Consider the following 17,642-nt stretch of genomic DNA (forward strand, 5'->3'; position numbering starts at 1 on the left):
AGATCCAGAACGGGTAGAAGGAAGGAATTCTTAAGCAGTTGTCGAGCAGTCATTGTCTCTTTCTTATTTTTTGTAGAAAACAGTTGAAAAACCTGAGGAATAGATTGGAGTTATCTAAAAACACACACAGTTGTCTTATTTTCCCACCCATGCTACATACTTAATGTTCCTTAGTCAGGCACAGGTTTTATTATGATGCATCCAGTGAAGCATGCTGCGAGGGTAGTACACCAGATGATGCAAATTTATAGTAGCCTGAGAACCCACTGTTAGGGAGGGCCTTCCTTATAAAACACTACAAAGGAATGCGTAGATAAGAAGGAGCAACTGGATAGTTGTCCTAGGTTCTCCCACCTTCTCTTGGTCTTAATTCTCTTTGCTTCTCCAATGAGGTACCCCTGAGACACTCTCCTCTTGAAAGTATCGATCCAAGTTTAGACAAACTATCCCCTCTTGTGTATGAGACATTTCCATATATGTGGAAATACCCAATCATTCCTGTTATTTAGTAGGCATGCAAATATTTGTGTTCTGACTTTTTATTTTAGTATGAAACCAAAAAGACATTTTCGGAAAGAGTTTAGCTTAAACCACCCCCCCCCCAACAAAATACACGCAACATAAAAATGTTTAACTTGAAATTCCAAAAGAAGCAACAAGACCAGTTCCTTCTTTTTTTTTTTTTTTCCCTTCTTTTAAAGTTAGCCCTTTTGGGGCACTGGGGTGTCTCAGTTGGTTAAGCCTCCAACTCTTGATTTCGGCTCAGATCATGATCTCACGGGTTCATGGGTTCAAGCCCCGCATTGGGCTCCATGCTGTCAGTGCGGAGCCTGCATGGGATTTTCTCTCTCTCCCTTTCTCTCTGGCCCTCCCTCTCTCTCTCAAAATAAATAAACTTTAAAAAATAAATCAATAAAGTTTAGCCCTTGTTGGATGGGCCCATCTTCACTTGTTGCCATGAGACAGGCAGCACCTTCTTTCCTACCACGCAGTATCTTCTTGAGAATCTTGTCTTGGCCCTGGACAAATTATCAAGACCCTTGAGTCTATGACTCAAACTCCCCACGCTCCAAAGATCTTGGATCAGGTCCCTGGTCTAAGATACATACTAATTCAGGCAGTTACAGAGACTACTATTCCCTATAATGAAGAATGTAAGCCCCAAGAATCCCAATCTTTTCACAAAACTTTATGGACATCTTTTGTTTAGGATACACTTTTTTCCCCCAGGAAATTAGAAATGGCCAGATTATCTGGCCTATCCTGTCTCAGAAATTCCTATGATACATTATCAGCCGACCTGAGCTTTCGATCATCATGTGAAACCTATTTTACTCTGAGCTGATAGTCTAACCAAAAGCAAACAACTTTATCCTTTGTTATTGGTCTGGCTTTATCTCAGATATATGTGCCATTTCCATTATGATTTTTGTAATATATAAAATAGCTCTGTTAGGATTTTTATGAGCTCTTGTGTATCTTAGAGCATATATTGGGAATCTTGACCTAAAGGTTTCTAGACCTTTTCTGATAAAATTAACCAGCCCCCCTCACTTTTGGAGCAATCTATAAAACAGTCTTATCTGAGTCCCAACCCCCCCTACCCCTGCCCCCGCCACACACACACGCACACCATGGCAGTGATTTTGTGCCGGGATCCTGTTCCCGATTCACAGTGTAACCGTCCAACAACCACTTGAGAGCCTGAGTGTCAGGCCCTATGCCAGGTGATAGGACTTTAGCAACAAACAAGACTGGTTGCTCAAAGTCTGGGGAAGGAGATGACTACTAACGTGATAAGGGCTATGAGCAGATAAGCATAGAAGTACTATGGGAAGACCCCTAACCTTAATTTGTGGGAGGAAGTGGTATCCAAGCTTAAACCTGGAGGAGAAAGGAAAGCCAGACAAAGAAGTATCCCAAGCAGTGGGAGCAGTGCGCACAAAGACCTAGACATGTGAGGACTGCAAATTGGTCGGCGGGTTGAGACAGAGTACGCAAAAGCATAAGGATAGATGGTGCTGGGCGGGCAAAATAACAAAGGACCTTCTTAAACCCAGACTTGATCCTGAGCATGACGGAGAGCCATAGGAAGGTTTGAAGCAAGTTATAGCGTTTTAGAACAGATTCACTTGACAGCAACGTTGAGGATAGACCAGAGGGGCAAGTTCAGAAGCCAACAATAGCGGTTCTGTAGTAACCTCTAGAATCTATTAAATTACGTACTTATTCAGCCACACCAAAATGGGAAATTCCATTCCTTTCCCAGAGTTCTTTTTTTTTTAATGCCCAATAATCCTGTTTCATTTTACTTCACATATATTTTTGAGTCCTTATCTCTAAGTCTCTCTGCCCCTCCACATTACTGTTTGGATGGTAAACCCTAGGACCGGTCTCTGGGTCCTGGTCACAAGCTAAGTGTTACCAGGCCAACCGGGAAGGCTGTTCCATGAAGCCCAAGCTTCTTACCAGACTTACGTTGGGCTACATTTTTAAACTGCAATGCTAGGTCAACTTCTCACCATCCTCAAATTCTAGGTTTGCCAACCCAGTCTCTTCCAACCCAGTGTGCTCCTGAGCCCCTCCCACAAGCTTTCCAGTTGCTAAGGGTGTCATGTTTACATTTGAGTATCATCAACATTTGAGTTACCTTTTTTTATCTTTCTTTCCTTGACCACTTGTTCTAGAGTCTGGGGGTGGAGGTATGTACAGTAACGGAGTTTGAAATAGTGGGAAATGCAGACTTCCGTGAGAAGCTAGATTGTACAATGAATGTGCATTTTCTGACTCCTTGCGATAATTATACTGGGAGGTACAGTGTATATACCTTTTCTGAAAGTTGTGATTGTTGAAGTCAGCTCCATACATTTCAAATTAAGTGCTCTCTTCCTGTGATGTTGATGACTTAACTTGTTTAGAGCAGGCGTTCTTCACCCTGTTCAGACTGTGGATGTTTTTGGCGATCTGGTGAAGACTGTGGACTCCTTAGAACAATGTTTTCAAATGCATAAAACTAAATATGAAGGACTGCAAAGGACACTAATGATGTTAAAATATAGTTCTTAAGAGACTTTTGAAATGTTGTGGTTGTGTATATAGGTATTTCTTTATTAACACATAAATTAAGGTCTAGTGGTGGTTCTAAAACCTCTGTAATTTCAAAGTAACTGCGAATTATTATTTTGAAATATCTGCAGCAACTGTAATATGATCTCTAAATGTCTGTGATTTCTATTGGTGACAGAGTCACAGGTACTTCTCATATACTGTCGATTGTTGCCTGTATTTCATAACTGAAGGAAATGATAGATTTCAGTTAGAAGTTAGTGAAAATAAAGATTTAATTTTTTTCCCATTCAAGTTCGCTGAATCCTTGGTTTAAAGGACGTCTAACTTTTGTCATTTTTTATAAGATTTTATTGAAATTCCAGTTCACCTACAGTTTTACTTTGTCATTTTAGGAGCAAAATATTTTTGTTTGCTTCCTCAATTCTAAATTATTTGTTGTTTTTTTTTTGTTTTTTTTGTTTTTTTTGTTTTTACTGTTTCCTGTGTGCTTTTTATATTTGAATTGTTCTGCAACATTGGAACAGCAATAATTGAAGGCTTGGGCAGAAAGAAAACAGCGACTAATTAGACATGAGAGGTTTCCACAAAAGCTCGATAATGTTACCTCAAGATGTACCATCAGGCAGTCATTGCTGGAGCCCCACATCTGTTGAATCATAATGCTTAAGTATGTCAACTTCAATAACGTGAGGATCATCTGCATTAAACTATATTATAATGCTATCTTGGAAAAGTGTCTGCTTAGATCTATCACGATGGCATTTGTCACTTCTGCCAAGCCCTTCAGAGCAGTCTCACTATCACGTTAAATGGGTGCTTACAACATTCTTCTAGGAAAGCAGGCTGGGACCCGCTATTCCCATTCTAGCCTTGGCGTAGACAGTCTCGGAGAGGAGAGACGGCCAGCCAGCGCTCCCCAACTTATAGGGGAGGAGTGATAAATGCCGAGGCAGGGACCAGGCCTCACTCTAGGCGGGTCTGGAAGGAGATCTCTCCGGTTCCTGGGTCCATGTAACGGTGGCACCCATTAGCATTCTCCAACCCAGCGTTGGGCACTGGACTGAGAAGCAGTCCTAGCGGATCTCTCTGTGATTGTAAACAAACCAAGGCCTCCAGAAACAATATTGCAGGGAGCGGAGCTCTTTTCACATAGGGGCTCTTACTTCATAATACACGTAGCCCTTTGAGGTAAGTGTCCTTATCTCCATCCTTCAGATGAGGAAAGATTGCAAGAGGCTGTGACTTGCCACCTTAAATGAGATAGTACTAATCTGACAGAGTTGGGATGAAAACCCCGGTGTGTCTGACAAGCTGAGGTTTGCTGATCTCACATTCTAGGGAGTCTCTCCTAGCCACAGCTGGGCTAAGACAGAACCCCACAGGGTAAGGTATATAGGGAAAGGTAAATCCAGGGAGGAGGGAGAGTCAGGTCTTCACCAAGTGAGGTTTTTACCCGGATCTGGGCACAAAAGGTGGATTTAGAAAGGCAGAAGGATGGGGCGCCTGGGTGGCTCAGTCAGCTGAGTGGTTGAGCATCCAAACTTGATTTCTGCTCAGGTCATGATCTCACAGTTCATGGGTTTGAGCCCCCTGTCGGGCTCTGTGCTGGCAGTGTGGAACCTGCTTGGGATTCTCTCTCTCTCTCTCTCTCTCTCTCTCTCTTTCTCTCTCTCTCTCTCTCTCTCCTCTCCCCTGCTTGCCCACTCTCTCTCTCAAAGTAAATAAACTTCCAAAAAATCTTAAAAAACAAAAAAAGGCAGAGAGAGCCAGCAGAAGTCACTCTAAGCAAGTGACAAGCTATAGTCTGGAGAGAGATGTATAACCCATGTAACAGTTTACTCAAATCCAGCATAAAGAAATCCATAAATCAATAAGAAAATGACACACTGCCCATAGAAAAATGAACAACAGATAGGAAAAAGCAACACATCAGGGAGGAAATCCGCACGACCCGTGTAAAAAAAAGAGCGGCACAAAAGCAGGGAGTAGGACAAGGCTTTCCAAACTGAATGTGCTTTTGAATCTCCTGAGACTCTTGTTAAGATGCAGGTTCTGGTTTGGTAGGGCTGGAGTGAGACCCCAGTTCTAAACAGCTCTCAGATGATGCACATGCTGTTTGGAGAAGTGAGGGTATGGGCACAGGTAGGGTGTGAACTTTCCAGCCAGCCATTTCTGTATCTTGGCTCTGCCTCTTTTTTTTTTTTTTTTTAATTTTTTAAAATGTTTTTATTTATTTTTGAGACAGAGAGAGACAGAGCATGAGCAGGGGAGGGGCAGAGAGAGAGGGAGACACAGAATCCGAAGCAGGCTCCAGGCTCTGAGCTGTCAGCACAGAGCCCAACGCGGGGCTCGAACCCACGACCTGTGAGATCATGACCTGAGCCGAAGCCGGATGCTTAACCAACTGAGCCACCCAGGCGCCCCGGCTCTCCCATTTTTCATCTGTGAACCTTGGGCAAGTCACCTAATGTCCCCGTGCCTCAGTTTCCTCATCTGTAAAATGGACATGATAGTCCCCATAGTCTGTGCTTGAGAGGACTAAACGAGTCAACATACATACAGCCTGTAGCACAGCGAGTGGCAAAAGCGAACGCTCCATAATTGTCAGTGATTAGTGGCAGCAGTAGTAGAGATGTACTTACTAGAGATGTACAAATTAAACCAGAGATACAATTTTTGAACCTACCAGACACAGGTGTTTGAAAGTCTGACCACTTCAAGGCTGGGGAGACGGGAGGCAGAAACTCCCACACACTGCTAATGGGCGTGCAAAGCAGTTTGGCAAATTCTGGTAAAACTGAGGTGTCCTTACCATGTGATTGTGTGTGTGTGTGTGTGTGTGTGTGTGTGTAGAGAAGGCAGCAGCATTGTAAAAATCAGCCCCTGGAAGCATACAGGGCATAGTCAGGAAACTAATGGACTCCGGGGAGGGAAGGAAGGGAATAAACACGACTGCGGAGAACAGATGCCTTTGATTTTGCTAAACTTAATAATAGTAAAGATGTCTGAGCAAAAATGACTAAGTCTTGCCCTTGGTTAACTCCGGGGGTAGGTACATGATTATTTGTTACGTGATTCTTCCTACTTTTCTGTGATAAGTTTTGGAGACTCTTTTTTTTTCCAAGGGAGGGAAGAGGGGAAGAAGGGAGAAGTGAGAGTAAATAGGGAAAGGGCACCTGGGGGTGGTATTGGGTGTTGAGTGGGGAGGACAGAGAGGTCCTTTTATTGGGGCACCACCTTTCTTCTGGAATGAATGGATAGGAAGCTTAGAGATATAGATGAGAGAGCTGAAGCTCAGAGAGGTTGGGTAACCGACCTGCCAGAGGCCACACAGCCAGCGTGGGACCATTTGGACTCTCAGCTCCAAAGCTCCTGTTCTTGCTAGAAGTTGGCTCCAGCAGGCCCCAGCCAAGGCCAAGGGAGCTCAGCAGGGTTGCCCAAGGGAACCCATGGTAGACGTCTCTGCTCAATCTTAAAACCCTGAGTCCTGACCTCAGAAACCCCGCGAATCCCGTGCGCCAGACATCCTCTACCAATCAGTTGCCATTGGCACACCAGATGGGATCTAGCCGGCATCTTTAGCAGATGGTGTGGCGCGTCCCGCCCATAGCCCTCAGCCCTTTCCATTTCAGGGCACATCAACCTAGCCCGCATCTCTGCGCCTGAGCCAGGCCAGCGGTGCCAGGAGTGAGTACCCTCCGGTGAGTCTCAGCCAGTGACTAGCACGAGCCGGCAGATAAATACCCCAGTGCCCTGGCCTTCAGGTGGGGGAACTCTGAGGTGCCCGTCGTCGGAATGTGCTCGATACCATGCCCGTTACGGGGTCCTTCCTTTCCCCGTCTCACTTCCCGCACTCCCCAGCTGGCATTTCCAGGCATCACTCCCAATTAAGCCTATTTGCCTTTCAGTCTGGTCTTATGGTCTGATTATAGGAGTCCCCAGCTAAGACGCCCCCTTCATCTAGTCTAAGCTTTTCACCTACGCACGAGGAAACTGAAGCTCCGCGAAGGGGAGCCACTCGCCCACAGCAGCGCCAGTGGCAGGGCCCTCAGGAGAGAGGAAGGGTTTAGCCCTTCCCAGTGCCACTGCCTCCAGAGGGCTGCCCATCCCGCCCTACTGCAGGCAGATCTGGTACTTAATATCCCAACGCAAAAGAGAAGGTCAGTCACAGGTTAGACAACCCCTGGGTATCAGAGGCAGGCTGCAGAGGGACCTTCCCTGGAGGCCCCAACGGACACCTCTCCTCCCTTGGTCCTCCAACCAGTCCCTTAAGCTCCCTGGGCCTTGGTCTCCCCAGCGGTGGGATGAGGGTTGGGTGGCAGGGGTTTTTCAGGTGAGCAACCTGCCCGCCCCTCCCCCACCAGGGGCCCCACTTCCAGAAAGATGAAACCGTATGTGGCGGGGCTCCCGGGGGGCTCAGTCGGTTAAGCGTCAGACTCTTGATTTCAGTTCAGGTCACGATCTCATAGTTCATGAGATTGACCCCCACGTCGGGCTCTGCGCTGACATCACAGAGCCTGCTTGGATCCTCTCTCCCCCTCTCTCTGCCCCTCGACCACTCATTCTCTCTCTCTCTCTCTCTCTCTCTCTCTCTCAAAAATAAATAACCATTAAAAGAAAAAAATTTTTTTTTTAATTTTAATGTTTATTTTTGGAGAGAGAGAGAGACAGAGCGCAAGCAGGGAAGGGGCAGAGAGAGGGAGACACAGAATCTGAAGCAGGCTCTAGTCTCTGAGGTGTCAGCACAGAGCCCGATGCAGGGTTAGAACTCACAAACGGTGAGATCATGACCTGAGCCGAAGTCGGATGCTTAACTGACTGAGCTGCCCAGGTGCCCCTAAAAGAACATTTTAAAGGAAAGAAAAGAAAAGAGAAGAGAAAAGGTACATGGCTACTTTTTAAAATAAAATAATTTAAAATTATATCTGCTTTATAATTTTAGTGGAAAATTCATATTCTTTCCACATAGATAGCCTATGAAATTGAATAGAAGAACAATAAGAAGACGACTCCTGTTTTTTTAGCCACTAGAACATTAATTCTGGGTATTTCTGCCTGGATCTTTATGTGGCCGAGGGGCCGGAGATCCCCCAGTCTCATCACTGATGTAGAGGAGAAAGCAGGTCTGAATCCCGCTTGCCCCCTACTGCGACACTTGGGGCAATTTCTCCCTCTCTGAACCACAGGCTCTTGGTTGGTAACGTGGGCAGGAAGATTCTAACCTGAGAGTGTGCCATCAGACTGCAGGGTGGGGAGAGGCCCTGGGAAGGAGTGCAGGAGGCAGGCAGCCTGGGAAGGGACTGCCCACAGGGAGGGTGTGGCCAGGCCTCACACCCTCCCTCCTCCAGGCTGCCCCTGGTGACAGGGCAGGAACCCGCTGAGTTCTCTACATGGGGCCCCCAGTGCCAGGAGGCTGGAGCTGGGAGCTAGAGGCCAGAGACATGAACAAAATCTTCCCCCAGGTAAGAGCTGATTGATGGATTGATTTTTTTTTTCAAATTTTATTTCAGAAAGAAAGAGAGTGTGTGAGCAGGGGAGAGAGGCAGAGGGAGTGGGAGAGAGAAATCTCAAGCAGGCTCCATGCTCAGTGCAGAGCCCAGCGTGGGGCTTGATCCCACAACCCTGGAATCCTGATGCGAGCAGAAATCAAGAGTCGGTTGTTCAACCAACTGAGTCACCCAGGTGCCCCAAGAACAGCTTTAAAATGGCTCCTGACCTGGGGGAGTCAACCCCGGGGCAAGGAGTGGGCAGTAAAGTGGTGAGGTGCTGAGGTGGCCCAGGTCCCCCTTGCTCTGGAGGCTCCCTCCCAGATTGTAGGGGGCCCAACAGGTGAACCAGCTGCAGGTGGTGGGTGCTGGAAGGGGGACAGAGGAACCAGGTGGACAGGAGGCCAGGGGAGGCAGCCATCACCATTACGGGAGGGGGCATCAAGGAAAGCCCCTCCAAGGAGGAGCCCAAGCCAGTTTGAAGGAGGAATGTTTGCCAAGTGGAGGGAAAGAGTCTAGGCACAGGTGTGGAATCGAGAAGCAGGTCTGAGGCACTTAGCGCGCTGGCTTTGGGGGCCTGTGGTTCCATGGAAGACCCTCCGTGACCCTTCTGAAAACCCGTTCTGTCTCTTGGGCAGGGAGATGGCAATGGCAATGCTGCTGCTGGAACCAAAGCCCTCCCTGGAGGGGAAGGTAAAGGACAGAGGGCTCCCAGGTGGGGCTCCCTTGAAGCTGGGCCATGGCTACAGACGCATGAAGAGGGCTCCCCACGGCTCCCACTGTCCCTCGGACCTCTGCCCCCATGCTAATGTCACCCGCTCCCAGCTTCCTGGCCAGCCCTGCTGACGGTCACCTGCTTACGAGGCTTGTTCTTTCTCTCCATGCGTTCGTTGAGCGCCTACTGTGCGCTGCCTATCACAGACCCCGCACCACATACCGCGCCCCCTGTAACCTATAGAGGGAAGAGCTCTGGAGCCAAAGCCCTGACTGAGTGCATGACCTGGGCTCTGCTCTTTACCTCTGAGGGATAAAGCGGGCAGGATCACATACTTAGCACTTCCATTGTGACACTGACTCACGGTGTACCCAGCACAGTTTGCTTTCCCTTTACGCAGTGAAGGAAGGAAGGAACACACATCTATTGAGCCCTGTCTTGGTCCACTTCTGTCACCGAGGAAACAGAACCAGAGAGGCGGATGATAATAATAATAATGGCTATCAAGAATCAACCCCCCTAGTATGTGCCTGGCACTGTATGGCCTCTTTTTAATCCCCAGGCCGCTCCGGGAAGGGGTCCTGTTTAGGGCAGTAACAAGACGGAGCAGCTGAGGAGAAGGGAGTTTGGGGAACTTGGCCAAACTGAGATCCCACACGGCTGGGAGGTGGGAGAGGTGGAGTTCAAATTCGAACTGGGGTTCCTCTGGCGGCAAAGCCCCTGCGTCCCTGTGGCTCCACACCGGGGCTTGTGTATTTCCCAGTGCGGCTCCCGGTGGGCGTGGCTGTGGAACAGACAGTCTAGGTTCCCGTCTGTCCGGAACGGTTTGGCGCCGGAGGGCTTTTTAGCTTTGCCAAGCGGCATCTTCACCTGGGCTCAGGCCTTGGCGCCGCCAATGGGTCTCAAGCGTCTCCCGCGACACCCCGCCCGCAGCCCGTGCTGCACAAATATTTGAGGAGCAGCTGCTTGGCTGACCAGGCTCTCCGCTGTCTCCCTGGTTACCGGAGTTTACCCTGTGTCTGCCACCGACCAGGGCTGCGGGGGTTGGGGATTTTCAGTTCATGCTGCATCGCCTGTTCTAGCTCCTCTCCCAGGGCACACCTTCAGGGGCTCCAGCCACACCAGGCCACTTGCCCTCCCCCGAGCGCCCTCCGTCAAGCCTTTACTCTTACACTCTCTACCTGGGATGCCTTGTCCTTGCACCCTCCCCTCACCTGCCTGTGGAAATCCCGCCTGTGCTTCCCACACCCCTCCGTCCAGCAGCCATACCACCTTGCTCATGCCTGCTCGACACTTAGTGCCTGGCACCGGAGCTGCCCGTGTCCAGGTACCCATCTGATGGGCGGGCAAGCACAGAGTAGGCAGCTCCGGAAATGTGAGTGGACTGGAGGGAAGTGACATGAACTCACCCGAACTGGGGGCCCTCCTGTGTCTCTGGCATCTCTAGGTCAGAGCAGTCACAAAGCACCTACTGTGTGTCTTGCCTCTCAACGGGACGCTGGAGACCTCGAGATGCCTAAGACCTGTCTTGCCCCTTTTTCTGCGATAACTGTGGCCCAGAGGACAGAGCAGTGGGCACCCACACTCTTCCTTTTCCCCATCCATGCCTTGTCCTCTAAGTACAACAACAAGCTTTCAGGGCATAAGGACCAGAGCCATGACTACTGTTTTTCTGTCCTTTACAGAGCAGGCACCTCATAGGTCCTTAATAAAGCTTTCTTTCATTATTTTCATGAGGAAGCAAAATTTAAAGGAGCCAGGGAAGTTAAAGGAGCAGGATGTCTCCTCTCACAGTTATTTCCACAGTGCCTAGGATACAGCTTGGCACATAGTCGGTGCTCAGCAAACAATAATAGCTAAAGCCTTTAGAGCACTTACTACGTGCCAAGCTCTGCTCTTATCCGTTAACTAGCTTAGCTTAGCTCTCTCAACAACCCTAAGGTAGGTATTATGACCCCCATTTTCCACATGAGGAAAGAGGCCTAGAAAAATAAAGTGGTTTCTCAGTATGGTCCAGTTGGGATTCTAACCTGCATCCTGGCTGGCTCCAGAATGGACAATCAGCTGGCATCCTGCAAAGGACACGACTCATGTCCCAGCTCTGCACAAGGTGACCTGGACATTTTCTTCTCTGAGCCTCAGTTTCCTCGTCTATAAAATAAAGGTTCTTTTTGAAAAATTAATGACTATGAAGGCCCGCTTTAGTTTTTCCCCAGGCAGGGGCTCACCAAGCAGGTGGGCATCTCTCTTGGCCCCCTGAGAAGTCCTCGAGGGAGGACATCTGGGTGAGGGCAGTGGAGCAGTGACTGGGATGTTTATTCTGACATGTTTATCACTGGCCAGCTACTGGCCGGGGCGAGGGATGGGTGCTTGGTGGAGGTGGGCCCACAGGCAGGACCGGGAGCATCGTGGAAGGCTCAGGCACCCCCTCCTCCAGGGAGCCCTTCCTGCCCCTGCACCCCTAGGAGGGGAGGCACACCTATAGGGGCCAGGGATTAGGATCCCTAGCTGCTTGGTCACTGGTTTCCCACCCCGTACATCATAGGCTTTGGCTCCCTCTGTTGCTCACGCCGAGGCGCCTGCCTCTCAGCCTTCTTGCTCCTGCTTCTGGTGACTCTCGCAGCCCTGATCGCCCTGGTCACCATCCTTGGACTCCCCCCGCGCACACCAGGTCAGTGTGGTCAAAAGAGGGTGGGCTGGACTTACCAGGAGGGGATCCGGGGACAGGGAGATAAGGAATCCTAACGCCGCTGGCTGCTCCACGAACAGGCTTTGGGACAATTCCCAGGGTGTGTGCGCAGACACGGCCCACATGCACGTCTGGGCTGCCATTTGCACATCTGTGATAGGAGTTATTGAGAGGACCAGCTCTGACATCACCTTCCTCAGGAATCCTCCCTGGCCCATAGGCTAGGCCATGTGTCTCGGTCCCCACAGCCCCACATACTTCCTCTTCCCCTGGCCTGGCTATCGTGGGAGGTGCCGTCTACCTGTGTATCTGCCTCCACCATAAAGGACAGGGACGTGTCTGGGATATCCCTGCAGCCCTGACTTCAGTGCTGAACCCCAACACAGTCTCTGCCTCGTGGAGCTCGCAGTTTGGAGATTAAAGGACATTCATCAAATAAGCACCTGTAGGCAGGATTAATGGGGGCTCTGCGAGTCTGGAACAGGGGCACTGACCCAGTCTAGGAGTCACGTGGGTGCCCTGAGAGGTGAAAGGGAGCCGAGCCATGAAGAAAAAGTGGGAACTGGTTACTGGAGGGGGTGGCAGGAAAAATGTCCTGGGCAGAGGCAACCCCATGTGTAGAGTCCCTGGGATGAGAGGAAACATGAGGAGAAGGAGAGACTGCAGGAGGCCAGGGGACACCCAGGGCAAGAGCAGGGGGCGAGGCAGGTGCCCAGGGCCTCAGGGCTGTCCTGAGGAGGGGTCACCATCCAGAGAGCCATGGGAAGGGGCTTAAGCTGGGGGTGGGGTGTCATTTCTCAGAGAGGTCTCTGGAGCCAGGTGGGGGGGGTATAAGGGGACAATGTGGGGGTAGGGGGTAAAATCCACAGTACTCTATGTGTCTGTGCAAGAACACGGGCACTGACGGTAGACGTGAACACATGTGGAGCTGCACTCATGTGCCCGTGAATGACACGTATGTCTGTATGTGTGTGTCAGTGTGTGTGCGGGTGTCTGTGTGTGTGTTCGTGTGCATGTGTGTGCACGTGTCTGAGTATGTGCATGTGTGTCACTGTGTGTAAGTATGTGTGACAATGTGAGTATCTCTGAGAGTCAGTCACCCTCCTAGAAGCCAAGCTAGCTCTGGGAGGTGAGACGTGGTTCATGGGTGCCCAAACACACGTGCACAGCCCCGATTCCATCTCCAACCTGCACACACGTATATATACACAGGCACAGCCCGTGGGGCCAGGGCGACCCCCCACTTGTCTGCCAGTCTCTCTCCTTTAGTTCTTTGGAGCAGCCACGGGGTGGGTGTTCCCCCCAGTGGGATGGAAGAGAAGACTCTCAGCTGGACACTGGGGGGCCAGCCTCAGCCTCAGGGAAGAGCCAGCCCCAGCAGGCCTGGGCTATCAGCGGTGGGACTGGGCCTTGCATCTGTCTGAGCCTTACTTTTCTCATCTGTAAAGTGGGGCTAATGATGACACCTCACAGGGCTTTTGGGGGAAACAGTAGAGTACAAATGTGAAAGGGCTCTGCAGCCCATGAAGTTGTGTCCACAGGTAAGGGACTGTGGCCTAACGGTCCCCAGCAGGCCCCACTAGATTGCTCCTGCCAACCTGACCTGGCACCAGGACCTCCACGATTAAAACCACTTCATGGACTGGAACGCTGTCCTCAGGGGCCTCCATGGGACTGGCCCTAAGCTCTCAGTAAAGGAGGGAACCATGACTCACTCTGCCTGTTCTCTGTGGTAGGGTCATTCACACACAAGTTTTCATGTAATCTCTCCAGCAGTCCTATGGGGTTTGTGCTCTGATCTCCATTGTACAGACAAGGAATCTGAGACTCAGAGAGGTCAAGTAGTCTGCCGAAGGTCACACAGCTGGCAAATGGTAGAGTGGGGGCTTGGACCTCATCTCCGTCACCATCCCGCCAGGGTCACACCTGGTCCTGTGGGTAGGCTCAGTGTAAGGCTCAGCTTCAGGTACTCGTGATGTCCTTGTAAGCACCGCTCTTGAGCCTCCGGGGTCTCTCCCTGCCAACTCAGGGGTCCAGACCTGTGTGACACTGATGAACAGGACAGGCTTCCTGTGCCACGACCGGAGGAGCTGCGTCCCAGCCAGCAGGGTCTGTGACGGCGTCCGCACCTGTGCCCAGGGCGAGGATGAGGACGAGGCCATGTGCCGTGAGTACCTGCTCCGTCCTGCCCTGCCCCGAGTGGGCCCCTCCAGGGCCCATTTACGGTTGCCCCCCCACTCTGTTCTCCCTGCAGCCATACTGAAGCTCTACAGTCCCCAGTCTACCAGGCACCTTCATGTCCCCCAGCCTTTGCTTGTATGGTACCCTCAGCGAGGAGCACTGTCCTCACCCTGTCCCAGGCACATGCACACATACGTGCCCATGCTAGGAAGGTCTTCGCTCTATGCATCTCCACTCCCTGAGAACCTGGATCCATCTTTCAAGGGAGAGTTCAAGTGTTAACTCCACCAGGAAACCTTCCCTCTCAAAGTAGGTTAATTCCCTCCCCTGGGCTCCCATAGCCCCCGTGCTTCCCCCTGTCCCAGCCCTACTCACATTGGCACATTGGCCACCCCCACCAGACTGTGAACCCCTCTAGGGCAGGCCTGGTCTACTTGGTCTGGGGGCTCCAGTTCCTGGCAGAGGACTAGATCTGGGATGACTTCCTGAATCAATGATGGAATGAATGAGAAAACCTGGTCCCAGAACTTAGGGACCTGACAGTACTCAGGAGAGAAAAACCATGGCTGTGTAGACGGGGCACTTTCCATGTAGGAGGGAGAGAGTCTACTGTGTTGGAGTGGGTGGGCGGGGGGGGGGGGATCGGATGGGGAAAGGGTCACTTTATCGTGGACACGCTAGACTAGAGGAGATGTTAAAGGTCATCTGGTCCATGTCCCAGCTCATGCCCAAATGCCCTCATAACAAACCCAATAAAGGCCACCGAGCCTCTGCTTGCATACGTCTAGGATGGGGGGCTCACTACAGCGTGAGGCACTGCTCCCCTCCTTCATCACATAGTTTCCATGGGAATGTCTCCCTTGTGCCAAGTTTAGAGCTGTCTCCCTGCAGCATCCTTGATTGGTTCCAACTCTGTTCTCTCATCTGAACCACATTTTGATCTATCTTCCATGATGGTGGCACTGCATGGATTTGCAGATTGCTCTCTCGCCTACCGTGAGAGTCTCCTTCCTCGGGCCACACTCTGAACCCCTACAGTCATCTCCTTGTGCTTGGTTTTCTCCATTCCACCAGCACACCATAGGACACACACCAGCTACCCTTGCCCCTCTCCCTGGTCGGGCTCCAGAAGCATCCATGACATTTCTGGCTGGCCCTGGCTTGTCCAAGGAACAAAGGCTTTTCCACTCCCAAAGGCCTCTCGTGATGTGGCCTGAGTTTATGTGAATTTTTGGTAGCCCTTTCACCCCTCTAACACAGAACCCACTTGCAAGAACGGTGCTCTGACGCCCTCTCACAAAGTATGTGAACCCGCATCCTCTGAGTCCTGGCACCCGAATGCAAGATTTCATGTTTACTCTTGTTATGTTCCTGTTGGAGGCTTCCTGGAGGTGAAGGAACTTGAACCTGGACTTAGAAGTGGGATGGTTTTGGAGAGGTGTCAAGAAGGACATTTCCGGAGGAAGGAATAGTGCAAGCCCTGGTGTGGGGTGGGCATGCACCAGAGCCAAGCCGGGAATGAGGAAGGGAGATGCCACTCTCTGGGCATCTTGTTGGGCAGACAGGGAAAGAGCACTCCTCTGCCCTTGACATGACCTCCGCCCCAGGAAACCTCCTTGTGAGTCCGTTTGGCAACTGCCAGGGTGGCCAGGACAATCCACCTCCTGATAGACGTCTGGAGGCCGGATGTGGACTTCCCCCTGCTTCACCTGTCCCCCTGTAGGGGATGTGCCCCAGAGCCTCCCCAGCTTCCTCGTGGCCCACTGTGGAGACCCGTCTTCCTGGATCTACTCGGACCAAAAGTGTGATGGCATTAACAACTGCGGGGACTGCTCAGATGAACTGAGCCCAGGTAAGGGTCTGGGCACAGGCCGGGCTGGGGCAGTGGCCAAAGGGCAGAATTTGACCAGAGAATCTCAGAGGTTCCCCCTGCCTCCCCTTCTCACATACCATGAAGTTCTCCACCCCTGCTTGAATGCCTCCAGTGGCGGAGTGCTCACTACCACTCCAGGTGGCTCCTGCTGGAGTAGGTTATTCTTCTGTGGTGGGGAGCTCACCCTCAAGGGCACAGATGAGGAAACTGGGGCCCAGAGGGTGGTCACGCAAAGAGTACGTACATGGCTGAACTGGGATGTGAACCCGAGTTTCCTTCATCCCCTCTGTACCTCCCAAAAGCCCTGTGAGGAAGCAGCATAGGAATCATTGGCCCCAAATTCATATGTAGGTAAACTGAGGCCAGAGAAGGGATTTAATAGAATAAGTGATAGGAAAGAAGCATGGGTATAAACCCAGGTCTCCTGACTCCAAGTCTGAAGCTCTTTCACTGCCCAGACTTTCCTTTCAATCTCTTCCCCATTGTTCAATCAACAAACGTGTTCCGAGCACTGTGAGGGGCTGGCCCTGGTGCCAGGTTCTGCTGGGGGATAGTCAGGAGTCAAACATGTGTCCTACCCTCAAGACTAACATCACGTTGATGCCAAAAGGAAGTGCTGGGTTCCAAAAACCCTAGAGAGGGTTTGCGGGGCGGTCAGTGGGGGGCGGGGGGGGTGGTAAGAATCAAGGGAGACTTCTCAGAAGAGGCACTGTTCAAGCAGGTTTTAACAGGCAGATGCTGAGTGTGCAAGAAGCACACTGGAGGCCCAGGGTACTGGGTGAAGGCAGGAAGTCTGTGAGCCATCCTCCGAGAGTCGCCATAAGTTGGCTGGCGTGGCTGAGTCAGAGCGAGGGAGGGAAGACAGGCTGCGGGAGACAGTATGCTCCCCTTAATATCCCACACTGACCATGGGCCTAGCACTTTGCTTATCTTCCTTAATAACATCCTTGAGCAGATGAGGAAACTGAGGCTCAGACAGGGTAAGGCTGTGTGTGGTCACATAGCCTATGATTTGGGGAGTCTAAATTCTCTCTCCCACTGGGAGATAAGGCATATAGGCAACCCATGTCTGATGGGGTGGCTCTATGGGGAGCTATGGCAGATTTCAGAGCCAGGGGTGGGTGGGTGCCTAGGGCACTCCAGGACACAGCAGCGGCCCTTCTGCTGGCTCTTGTGCCCACAGTGACTGCATGCCCACCCTGTGGCCCCGGCTGGTGGCGCTGCCCCTCCACTGTCTTCAAGTACTGTGACTGCATCCCGAGGGTCCTGTGCCGTGACCACACGCAGCACTGCTCCGACTGGTCTGATGAATACTCCTGTCCCGGACCCTGAGGGGGCCACCCGGGCCAGGCTGGGAGGCTGGCTAGAACGGCACTCATAACCCTTCACACGAGCATCACATCCAAGAACGCGAAGGCAGGAAGGAGGCTACAAGATCATCTAGTGGGATCCATGCACCACTGCCTGTGAACAAGAATCCCCTCTCCTGGGGGCGCCTGGGTGGCTCAGTCGATTAAATCTCAAACTCCTGATTTTGGCTCAGGTCATGATCTCAGGGTCGTGAGTTCGAGCCCTGCACCAGGCTCTGAGCCGAGCATGGAGCCTACTTAAGAATCTCTCTCTCCCTCT

The 17,642-nt window shown here is 51.2% G+C and overlaps 1 protein-coding gene across 3 annotated transcripts; it reads left to right on the forward strand.

Moving 5' to 3' along the window:
* The first annotated feature begins 8,510 nt into the window (after positions 1-8,510).
* On the forward strand, positions 8,511-17,345 carry LDLRAD1 (low density lipoprotein receptor class A domain containing 1). Of its 3 annotated transcripts, XM_047872927.1 has the most exons (7): positions 8,511-8,531; positions 9,194-9,248; positions 11,503-11,505; positions 11,816-11,941; positions 13,989-14,126; positions 15,864-15,992; positions 17,197-17,345. In XM_047872927.1, exons 1-7 carry the CDS (start codon positions 8,511-8,513, stop codon positions 17,343-17,345), a joined length of 621 nt encoding a protein of 206 aa, XP_047728883.1. The 3 variants fall into 3 exon arrangements, with proteins under 3 accessions (XP_047728883.1, XP_047728884.1, XP_047728886.1); XM_047872928.1 differs by lacking the exons at positions 11,503-11,505; positions 11,816-11,941; XM_047872930.1 differs by lacking the exons at positions 11,503-11,505; positions 11,816-11,941; positions 13,989-14,126.
* Positions 17,346-17,642: the final 297 nt, after the last annotated feature.

The sequence above is a fragment of the Prionailurus viverrinus genome, chromosome C1, assembly GCF_022837055.1.
Source record: "Prionailurus viverrinus isolate Anna chromosome C1, UM_Priviv_1.0, whole genome shotgun sequence".
Classification (NCBI taxonomy): Eukaryota; Metazoa; Chordata; class Mammalia; order Carnivora; family Felidae; genus Prionailurus; species Prionailurus viverrinus.